The sequence below is a fragment of the Bacillus rossius genome, chromosome 5 (assembly GCF_032445375.1).
Source record: "Bacillus rossius redtenbacheri isolate Brsri chromosome 5, Brsri_v3, whole genome shotgun sequence".
Taxonomy (NCBI): domain Eukaryota; kingdom Metazoa; phylum Arthropoda; class Insecta; order Phasmatodea; family Bacillidae; genus Bacillus; species Bacillus rossius.
The window spans coordinates 75,538,667-75,550,132 of record NC_086333.1 but is presented as its reverse complement, the minus strand read 5'-3'; the positions used below and the strand labels follow the sequence as shown (position 1 = coordinate 75,550,132).

The window sequence follows — 11,466 nt, the reverse complement described above, 5'->3', positions numbered from 1 at the left end:
CTTCAAACTTACGGTGAGCGTAATAAATATACGAAAAGTGTTCTCTTTAGGGAAAAACGGGGAAATTTTTCCCCCTTTTAAGACCTAACGATAATGCCGTTTAACAAGATGATAATGACCTAACCGAACCCAATCCAACCCAACCCACGTAGGTTAGGCTAATTTTAATTTATTTTCTATAATTATTCTCAAAGTTGGTGCTTTTGAAGCGCTTCGGGTAGTTTCGGAAGTTATAATGCAGGATAGACTCCACAATCATGTACATACTTGGGAAAATGTCACGTGTTTATTGGCTGCCGATTTGTGAGTCGTCTCGACTAGGTAGTCTGTCATCCGACACTACTTTGTTTGAGGGTTTCTCATTGGCCTAAATTACTTCCCACAAACTGTTAACCAATAGAAAAACTTCACAGAGGTAAAATGGTTTAAATTTCAGCCCACCACGTAATGAGTTCGCGAATTTTTCGGTCTCTACGTATGAGGGAATATTATTTCCACTCACTCATTCTCTCTCTCTCTCTCTCTCTCTCTCACTCTCTCTCTCTCTCTCTCTCTCTATACCTGTGTCACCATGCTATATATATCACCCAAGAAACCACTACAAGAGCGTCAACCCAGGCCGCCTAAAGACACATGAGAGTAGTATATGTTGGCCGGTACGGAAACAGGGTTTGAGGTGTGGTGTTGTTGGTGTCGGTCGCCATATTAGATTGTAACGTAACGGCGGACATTTTGGATTTTAAAAAAATTAAAAAAAATATAAAATAAAAAATACGTTAATTCTGGCTTTTGCTGGAATTATATATTTTCTGAACAAAATACAGTCCACAAGCTGGCAGAAGCTGTTTATTTGTAATTTAGTAATTTTTATTTTCAGAATTTTTCGTAATTTTTTTATATTTTATTATATTTTTGTTTTTATTGATAATTTTTAAGGTAATGTGCGTTAGTTTTCTCCGTGCACTCCTGATTATTCCTGCCAATATTTTAATGGTTTTCTCCGTGTGTTCCTGCTTATAACTGCCAATATTTTGTTTTGTTTTCTCTGTGTGCTCCTGATTATTCCAGGCCAAACATCTGCTGATGTTCTCCGAGTGCTTCTGGTTATTTCTTAGAAATCAATCTTTGCATGAAAAATGTTTTACTTAATGAAACATGCAATTTTATTCAACGTTACATTGAATTAGTGAACTTCTGTTACTAAACCAACACTTAAAATAATTTTATCGGGTGGAATTCAAACAAAAAAATCATTACTATGTCCAATAATATGCCTTGAAACACTGACATACAGGACGAACTTCCTTCTCCTTGATGCATAGCGAAGCCCTCCTTCTCTTTCGACCGTGATTGAGTATCCTGCATCCCACATAAAAAATAATATTTACCTCAACAGAAAATATGGCGATATCTGTTGGCAAGAAACGGGACTACTTGCAACAAGTTCTTTTACATGAGATAAATTAACTCTCGCTGCTGAATGGAGTCAAAGACAGTTAGAGCCATGTAGTCTCGTAGCTTCGTAGAGTTGTAGCCTATTAGCCTTGTAGCCTATTAGCCTTGTAGTCTCGTAGACTTGTAGCCTAGTAGCTTTGTAACCTCGTAGTCTTGTAGCCTTGGTGCCTTGTAGCCTCGTAGACTTGTAGCTTCGTAGTCTCTTAGCCAAGTCGTTTTGTAGCCAAATTACATTGGAGCAGTTAGACCTATGCGTGTTAAAAATATCGTATCGCGTTCTTAATAATTTTTTATAGAACCAACAAAATGTTAAGTATCTTTGACGCCATTTTTTGTTTCAACGCAATTTCCCTCCTATTTATTTCAAATGGCTCTCGTGTTTCAGCGTTTAGACAAAAAAAAATTTTATAAAAATTGGTCTTGTAGTTTTTTGCATGATGATCGAACAAATAAAGACGTAACGGACACGCCAAACGATAGCACGTTTCAAATTACATAAAACGCCATCTATTAAATTAATTTATAGTTAAACTGTTATTAGCGCTATTAGTTTGCTAACCGCCGCAAGCTTCACTAAGCGGACGGGTCTCGCCAAGAAGTGGAAAAATATTTGGTTTTGTTGTTATATTTTCGGCTTCCGTCACCTTAGGGAAATAAAATATATACACCAATTTTTTTGGTCAGATCATAGGCTTTAAAACACGAAAGGTTTCATAAAATACGGTCTAGTAGTTTGTGTGTGATGCCCTAACAAATAACAGACAATTTTATTATAATTAAGACAGTTTTATAATAGTATAGCATTGATAGGCCTATATAAAATCATGCGCGTATTCGAATGCAAGGTTGTGTCGAAATTTTAAAGCAATCGTTGAAGAACTTCCTGAGATATAAGATTTTGAACGAACATTTACATTTTTATCTATACAGGTATGATAAGCATTCTTCAAATAGGGCTTCTTAAAGCCAGTTCTAAAATAAAGACGTTAAAATATATAATTATTCGTCCTCCTAAACTGATGTAAAAATTGTTCTTAGATACTCTATGAATTACGCTGGCTAATTGAAATTTTAACTTATATTTTTTTATAAATGATTAGTAAATTAAAATTTAATTGTATTTGTATATATTTATATTTTGTATATATAATGATATTCATACAACCATTTAAAAGATAGTGAGAAATATAAAAAAATCTCCAAAAATATTTTTTTTTCAATTTAATTATAAAAGTACATTTCAAAAAGATAGGGAATTACAATTTACAATAAAAACATAATTCTTAAACATAAACATAAAAATAACATTCATTTGGTCGGAAAAATTAAACCGTTATTAAAAAATGTTCTTACATAACTATCGGAAAGGTAGCATTTTATTAAAGCTCATAGGTTCCGACATAAAATAGACATATCCTTAGCAAAACTGGAGTCTGTTCCGAGGCAAAACAAAGGTTGCACGCAGGCAACATAGAAAGAAACGGTTCAGCATCTTCTTGTCAAAGTTCTTGATGCAGTTAGTTCCTCGAGTGTGGTGGCGTGCTCGCTAGGTGCTCCCAGGGACTACAGAGTGGCCGTCAGCTGGATTGGTACTCCCTCAGCAGTGCTTCCACGTGGCTAGTGCTCGCTAGGTGCTCCCAGGGACTACAGAGTGGCCGTCAGCTGGATTGGTACTCCCTCAGCAGTGCTTCCACGTGGCTAGTGCTCGCTAGGTGCTCCCAGGGACTACAGAGTGGCCGTCAGCTGGATTGGTACTCCCTCAGCAGTGCTTCCACGTGGCTAGTGCTCGCTAGGTGCTCCCAGGGACTACAGAGTGGCCGTCAGCTGGATTGGTACTCCCTCAGCAGTGCTTCCACGTGGCTAGTGCTCGCTAGGTGCTCCCAGGGACTACAGAGTGGCCGTCAGCTGGATTGGTACTCCCTCAGCAGTGCTTCCACGTGGCTAGTGCTCGCTAGGTGCTCCCAGGGACTACAGAGTGGCCGTCAGCTGGATTGGTACTCCCTCAGCAGTGCTTCCACGTGGCTAGTGCTCGCTAGGTGCTCCCAGGGACTACAGAGTGGCCGTCAGCTGGATTGGTACTCCCTCAGCAGTGCTTCCACGTGGCTAGTGCTCGCTAGGTGCTCCCAGGGACTACAGAGTGGCCGTCAGCTGGATTGGTACTCCCTCAGCAGTGCTTCCACGTGGCTAGTGCTCGCTAGGTGCTCCCAGGGACTACAGAGTGGCCGTCAGCTGGATTGGTACTCCCTCAGCAGTGCTTCCACGTGGCTAGTGCTCGCTAGGTGCTCCCAGGGACTACAGAGTGGCCGTCAGCTGGATTGGTACTCCCTCAGCAGTGCTTCCACGTGGCTAGTGCTCGCTAGGTGCTCCCAGGGACTACAGAGTGGCCGTCAGCTGGAGTTGTACTCCCTCAGCAGGGCTTCCACGTGGCTTGTGTACACTTGGTCCTCTGCTTTGTTGAAGACGTGATGCTGCAGGTATAGCGCCGAGTAGTTTCGGCTGCGGAACTGGAAGTACAGCAGCACGACTTTCTCCGCATCGCGACTAGTGATTTCACTCTATTCACATTAATTGCCTAAACCGTAATTTGTGCATCATATCAATAAAATTATTTATAGTTCATTATTGATTTTATAATTCATATTTTTTATATAAAATTAAGAAGTAGGCCAAACAAAATTTAAAACCAAATTAACTATTTCTAGTAATTTGAAAAAAAATTTCATATGAGTAAATATCTGTTTCTGTTAATGGAGGTATAGCCTTATGGATAACATATAAGTTTCTTCTGCAAAATAATTGTTTTATAGTACTAAAACATAGAAGTGTATATTATGGAAAGAAACACAATGCCCTGGAGAATCATAAATACAGGGAATATTTGTGAGATTAGACTGAAATGAATTTCATGTCCATTACTTAAAAAAAATTATGAATGTAAAATTGATACGATAAATAAAAAAAATTAGTTATTTTTACCAATGTCAATTAACAGAATTTATTGATAGTTTAAAATATTACATAAAGTTTATTGTGTGAAAACCATTCTAAAATATTCTAATATTTCTTACTATCTTTAAAAATAAATTCAAATAAGTCACACATTTAGTTCAACCATTTAGTAATCCTACAGTATCTGCTTCTGGTCAAAGAACTTAAGCAGCTTTTTAAAACTTGCAGCAAAGGAATCTGATATGAATGATTGTAGTTTTTTCTGGTCATTAATTACTGCTTCAAAAACATTCTCATTGCTCTGGCCAGAAATAGAGGATAAATCAATATTAAAAAGTAGAAGAAACGTTGTCGAGCAATATAAACCATACGCCAACTTCTTGTCGAACTCTTCAAGAAGATCTGACAGAGAGATCATCTGCTCCGGGGGTGTTCCAAGAGCCTTCATGGTTGCCGTCAGTTCGCTGTGGTACTCCTTCAGAAGTGTGTCTATGTGGTTCTCTCTCACATCGTCGCTGACGCTGGTGAAGATGAAGTTATGCAAGTCAAATACTGGAGAGTTGTAGAAACAGCACTGGAAGTCCAACAGCTTGAACTCTTCCACCTCACGGCTGAACTCGGAGTAACGGTACATCACGTTGTTGATGCCGAAATCACCGTGGTTCAACACGTTGAAGCCAGTGTCGTCCCTATGAAACAGAGCTATCATTTCCTCAAACAGCGTCTGGTAGCGTTTCCGCAACCTGTTTGCCCATGTGGAACCAAACTCTGGCCAGGACTGCACCAACTGAGGAATAACTGTTGCAACATTATCAAACATCTTTCTAAGAAGCCCGTCCACTTTCCCGTCCAGCATAAAATGTGTGTCGAAGACAGCGAACAAGCTCTTGTCTTCATGCCGGATCTTCACGGAGGCAGCGTGGAACCTCGCGAGGGCTCTGAAAGCGAGCAGACTGTGCTTCAGATCCACACCATCTTTGCGCTTGTGTGACTTGAACCCCTTTGGAGCCAAATCTTCTATCGCTATCAGGTAGCTGGGCGACTTGCGGGTGAAGTACACTCGCGCGCTTAATTCTGTATGTCGCTCGGGTAGTGCTTGAGACAGCAGAGTTGACATCCTGGGCAGAATCTCGTCGAACATCTGTATCTCCCTGAGGAAAAGGTTCGTGACTTTAAATAAGTCTTTCGTCAAAGTCAAATTCGGGGCGAGCTTCACAATGAGCGACAACGAGTTTTGGGATGTATCCTCGCATCGTGTGTACTTCGCCGTCACTCTACAGGTACAGCTTCCTGCATGGTGGTCTTCATTCAGCTCGTTCACCTCCAGGCAGGGCAGGACCACGATGGAGTTGTCCTTCTCGACATGCCTCAACATCTGCTGCACCAGCTCCACCGTTATATCCGCAGTGGAGCCCATATTCGACTGCACCTGTCCGAACACACAGAATAAGAAGTACCTATGCTGCTATTGGTTTACAAATGTGCAATGATTCTAAATAGTTCAATATTTAGCTGAAATGTAAGAGATATTTAAGCTATTACAAATCTAAAATTCTATTCTAATATTAAATTATTTCTATGGGGTATGTTTTTATATGTATATAATTAATTTTGTCTACTAACACTATCTTTTGGATAATTTCTTGAAAGTAATTTTATTGACTATAATAGTTATTTGTATTTATTATTTCATTTCACGGCACATATATTTTGATCCAAACGGAAGGAGTGTGTTAATGTTTATTCTAAATTGTAAGTTAAAAATATTTTTTAGCTGATGTTATAGGAACATTTTGAGAATATGTACTTTTTAGACTAAATTTCTCTATTAAAATTTTAGAGGCTAAGTATAAACAATTTGTTATATTTATATTATATATAAATGCATGTTTGTGTATTTGTATTCTATGCGTTCGCGCATCGTTCATCCAATTGAGTTGAAACTTTGCACATATGACCTTTAAACATGAGGAATGTCACTGTCTACATAATATTTTGAATACAACTCCCTTACCCCTTTACAATCCCTAAAACAGAATTCAACACTACTTTATGAAATTTTGTTCACTTTGCATTCAAAATAATGGTAAAATTACCATATTTAGTAAAAAATTTTTATATAAGCGGGTCAATGTATTTAATAAATAAAAAGTGACCGGTAAAATTCGCGGGTTCAATGACCTCCAGGATGAACTCCATAGTTCTACGTACATTCGGTTAAATGTCACCTATTCATTGGCTGCTGTCTTGTGAGACACCCCAACGTAGCAGCCTGTGATTCGATAAAGCTTTGGTCGGGTGTTTCTCATTGGCCCAGAGTCATAAAGGTGAGTTGTGAGCCAACAGCAGAGGCAGCACTGAGGTATAACTATTTGTATTTTAGCCTATCGCGAAATTAATTCGCGAATTTTTCCGGTCTCTATAAATAAATAACTACCCCATCGCCTTTCCTAACCCCCTAAAATCGAATTAGTTTACTTTTGATGAAGTTAAGCAAAACTTTCTTTAAAATTAAGGGGAAAATTACTGTCTTCAACTGATTTAGAAAAAAAAGGAAATGTAGAAACACCACCCCCATCCTCCTTCCCCACCCTTTAAGACAGAAATTTGATACTTCTTCATTAAAATTTGTACACATTACGTTCAAAATAAGAAAATTACTGTTCAACATATAGGCCTACTTTATGATAAAGTGTTAGGTCACTACCTACATGAGTTTTTGATCAATCAAATATTAATATCACTATTTTTATCCCTTAAAGCATAATGTTGGTACATATAAATAAAATTAAACACAACTAATGTTAAAAACAAAAGAAAATTTACTACTTTATCTGAATTAAAAATAGCCTTCCCCATATTCCTGTCCACACGAGGTTTCAGAAATCATCCGATCCCTTTTTCCATCCCTTAAAATGGGATATTGGTATTTCTTTGGAATATTATTGCACACTTGGCGTTCAAATTAAGGTAACTTATTTTTTTAAATTTTCCCATCCCCCTGTTTACACGAGATTTGGAAAAATTACCCCTTATACCACTTACTACCCCTAAAGCAGTATTATGGTAATTCTAGATGTAATTGCGCTAACGAAGTTCAAGTTAAAAGAAAATTAACTGCCTACATTTAATTAAAGTTTACCACCATCAGTTATCTGTATGAGATTTTGAAAAAACACCCCCGTCTACCTTTCCCACCACTTAAAGTATAGTATTGGTACAACTTAATAACCTTTTCCACACTTGACGTTCAAAACAGGAAAATTACTATCTACATCTGATTTTCGTATAAAAAAGATTTATTGAATACATTATATTTCTAAAAACTACCCCATCCCCCTTTACCATCCCTTTAAAGAGAATTTTTCACTCCTTGGTGAAAGTTTTCACTCTTGATGTTAAAAATAAATGTACTGTTAAAACTAACCTTCTTACTAGCTACATTAAGTTTAGAAATAACTACCCCAATTCCAATATCCTTAGAAGCAGAATTTTGGCTCTCCTTGGTGAAATTTTTAATAGCTCACGTACGTCACTCTTTTCTACTCCTTGAATCAGAATTTGGACAACTCTTGATGAAATTTTGCGCACTTGACGTTCGAATTAAGAAGACGATTACGTTCTACATCCGATTTCGTAAGAAAAAAAAATCCCTTTTACGCTGTGTTCAGCCTGGGCAACGCCAGATACTTCAGCTAGTTTATTATATTTTTTCAAAGCAAGAAGAACAGTTTCAGTTGTGGTTAGGAAATATTTAAAAGAACAGTTCCTTGCTAATAAGACAGCAAGTGATTCCTCAAGGTGTAATCTGCCTTAACAGTACTTTGTAGAAATGCATTTTTTTTTAATAATTTTGCTTTACATATAATGTACTTATTTTTTGTTTTGTAATGAGTTACATGTGCCACTTTTATTTAGGAATAAAAGGAGTTAAACTTAGAGTTACATTTTTTTTTAAGTTTACGTGTTTTGTGAACTGAAAGAACGGCTTAACCATTAACTGAGCGAATTCCTGATCCAAGAGTCCTCAGGATTTTCTTATCATTTGACGTGTAACACGAAAATGAATACTACATACCTGTATAAACGTACGAAAAATGTTAAACAGAATTAAGTTTAAGCATGCATCGTGACATAATGTCATATATAGGTACTTGTACCAAAAGCGTGGCCAAATCGTGAAAATTAACTGCAACGAACTCTCGATATTGTACTATGTTCTAAGTATACAGATGTATATAGGTTTAGTAGGAATGGTGTTATTTAGTTATTAGAGTTTAAATAATGAAAAATTCTCTTTGGCTATTTATGGCTCTGTAAAATAAGTATATTCTTTGATTAATTTTTAAAATTGATATATGGGCGCCACCCTTATGCACAACTTAATTCCTCAATAGGTCAAGGCTAATGTAGTATGGTACATAAGAGAAAGATTAAATATTCTCACACTTTAAAATCTTCACAAAGCATGAGATTAAACAACAGACAAATTGGAATCATAAAGGACACATACACATACACTGTAAAATGACAACATGGAAACATAGGATTAACACAAATATTCTTTAATCAAATAAAAATATAATTTAATTTCCGGTTAGTCCAGTGGTATGCCATTCATATTTTCTGAAATTGCTGGATTTAGGTTGCACACATGATAGAATAAAACAAAAGTTCATCTAGTTTCAAAATAATTATGTCTGTTGGAAACTCAATTTATAATCGAAAATTAGCGTGAGAAAATAATATTTATTTGTAGTGTTCGTGATTAAAATTGATTTTTATATTCCGCGGCTGAACTCAATAAATAATTGCGGTAGAGCATCTTGAGACATCTGTCTCAGTTCACCTCTGGGTGTTTGAACAAAATCAAGTGTAGAAACAGGATGCGTAATTGTTTTTAATAAAATGTTTGTCTTAATAGGTTCTTTAACGTGCTCGGCAATAAAATGCAATATTTAAAAGTCCGTCGGCAATATTACGATGTTTGTAGGTAGAAAACAGTCAAATTAGTATAGCATCATGAGTCGGCTGTTTACTCACGGTAAATCACTCCTAAATACACGTCAGTTGTGACGTGCCCTAATTAAATAACATGTACTTTAGTTTTATACGACGTTTTAAACATCCTGGTTGTAGGATGATCTACCCAGCTATTTATCTTCGTTGATTTTTGAGGGGATTTAAACCCGGGCTATGTAGCCATCATCGCCGTTATTTCAAGACTCTGTACCGTTAATTCAGTAGTGACGCTTATCTTAAGTAACACCGCCGCTGATTGGCTGAAACACTCAGATTGTTGACTTAATTACACGTTCAAAATAACTCACAGACAATTAACAAAACAAATTAATACATCAAAATGCCTTAAATTTAAAATAGGATTTTCCAACAATGAAAATTCTGTTTTGCAAATTATAAATAAAAAGTTCAATTTGCCGTTTTAAGTCCATTGTTCCCTAGAGAGGTCTTGTTAATTGAGCTTCGGCGTCACTCAGATTACACCATAGAGAATGGTAGTTGTAGATACGTCCAAATACCTAACCATAGAACAAAAAAAATAAAAATGTCAATAAATAATAATAATAATAAATGTTATTTAAATAAAACAAAACACTTTCTGTGCGTAGGACAGTCATGTTTCAGCACAATATCTATAAAAAGAACTGAAGTGGCATCCTCTTTATGCTAAAAGATGTTAATAAAATTACAAGTATATGTTCAGTAATCAGCAGACAAAAAGTTGAAAATTGTGTTTTACATAACCCTATTGAATATTTGTTTATTGGAAGTATATATATATATATATATATATATATATATATATACCTATATATATACCTATATATAAATCCCCGCAATAAAGGGACTGAAATAACTGGATTTATTATGGAAATATCAGGTGATACATTCCCACCAATCAAGAACAAGAAGAGCAGAAAAGTCACCCATACCCCATTATAATACCGTTTCTTCGAAAAACAAGAAAGACTATTTAACTTGTGTTACCGACTTTAAACTTTCATGAATAGCAAATAAAACAAAACGATTGAAAAAACAAGATGACTGATATCATGATTGTGTTTAATAAAACTACGTGCTTCTTACCTTATCCTAATGCAGTAATGACAGATTACACTTATTTGTGCTTGAAGAAGATTCTTAGCGTTGCTACATAGGAAGTCTTCCACTCAGTAAGTGCAAGTCCACGCAGTGGGTGTTTATGTATCCCTGGTGGCTCAGTGTTATCTACAGCGCATTACTGGCAGATAAGAGAATTACGCATGGATTTGGACTCAGCAAGATGATGCTGTTATTTGTTGAAGGCTACAGAGTCCAGTGTTGATATTTATTTCCGTTTATATTTGAAAGTCATTTAAAACATTTCCTGACTCATCGCCATCTCGATTTTGTGACGTCTGAAGTGTGTCATGAAAACTAAACTATTTTTTCTAGCCTCATTTAGTGAATGTCATTTTAGCATCAATGAGGAGAAGGCTGAATTAATAAAAAATAAAAATTCAAACTGCTACCACAATACAAATCAACAATGTCAGAGTTGTGGAGTGTTGGGTTGTCAAAAAATAATAAGGGGGCAGAATTAGTAGCAATGAAAAAGTTTAGTTAATACACTAATAGAATTACAGTAAATATACGGACTTTTCAACGAATTATTGAACTTAAATAAACGACGGTAGGTACTTCGTAATTGCAAATAACTGAAACTTCATAGAAACTGCACCGTGTTTTGATTCCCGAAATGTATGTTTCATTCTAAACAAAGACAAACAAACACGTGGAAAAAATAAGAGTGTTCTTGCTGTAGAATTAATCAGATTTTTAATGTTTTGTTAACACCTATAACAAGACTATTCTTTTGTATTCATGTTCACAGTAAGTGAACTTAGTGACGGTAAATGTACGAAGATAACAATAAATATACGAAGATCCCTGGATAATTTGTAACCGTTTTTCTTCTTAAATTAAAGGTGAAATTTTTAATCAGAGTACATTAGTCCCGTGGTAAACAATTATATTTGTTACGGCAAGGATGAAAATTTT

The 11,466-nt window shown here is 36.1% G+C and overlaps 1 protein-coding gene across 1 annotated transcript; it reads right to left on the bottom strand.

Annotated features, from left to right (window-relative positions):
• Positions 1-4,424: 4,424 nt before the first annotated feature.
• On the bottom strand, positions 4,425-10,604 carry LOC134532391 (uncharacterized). The gene is made up of 2 exons (XM_063368826.1): positions 10,513-10,604; positions 4,425-5,833 (listed from the first exon to the last, which is right to left on the bottom strand). The coding sequence occupies exon 2, from the start codon at positions 5,819-5,821 to the stop codon at positions 4,580-4,582; it is 1,242 nt and encodes a 413-aa protein (XP_063224896.1). The 5' UTR covers positions 5,822-5,833; positions 10,513-10,604; the 3' UTR covers positions 4,425-4,579.
• Positions 10,605-11,466: the final 862 nt, after the last annotated feature.

Bases quoted from the DNA above. Each gene is read 5' to 3' on its own strand.
- LOC134532391 (XM_063368826.1), bottom strand. From the start codon at position 5,821: ATGGGCTCCACTGCGGATATAACGGTGGAGCTGGTGCAGCAGATGTTG.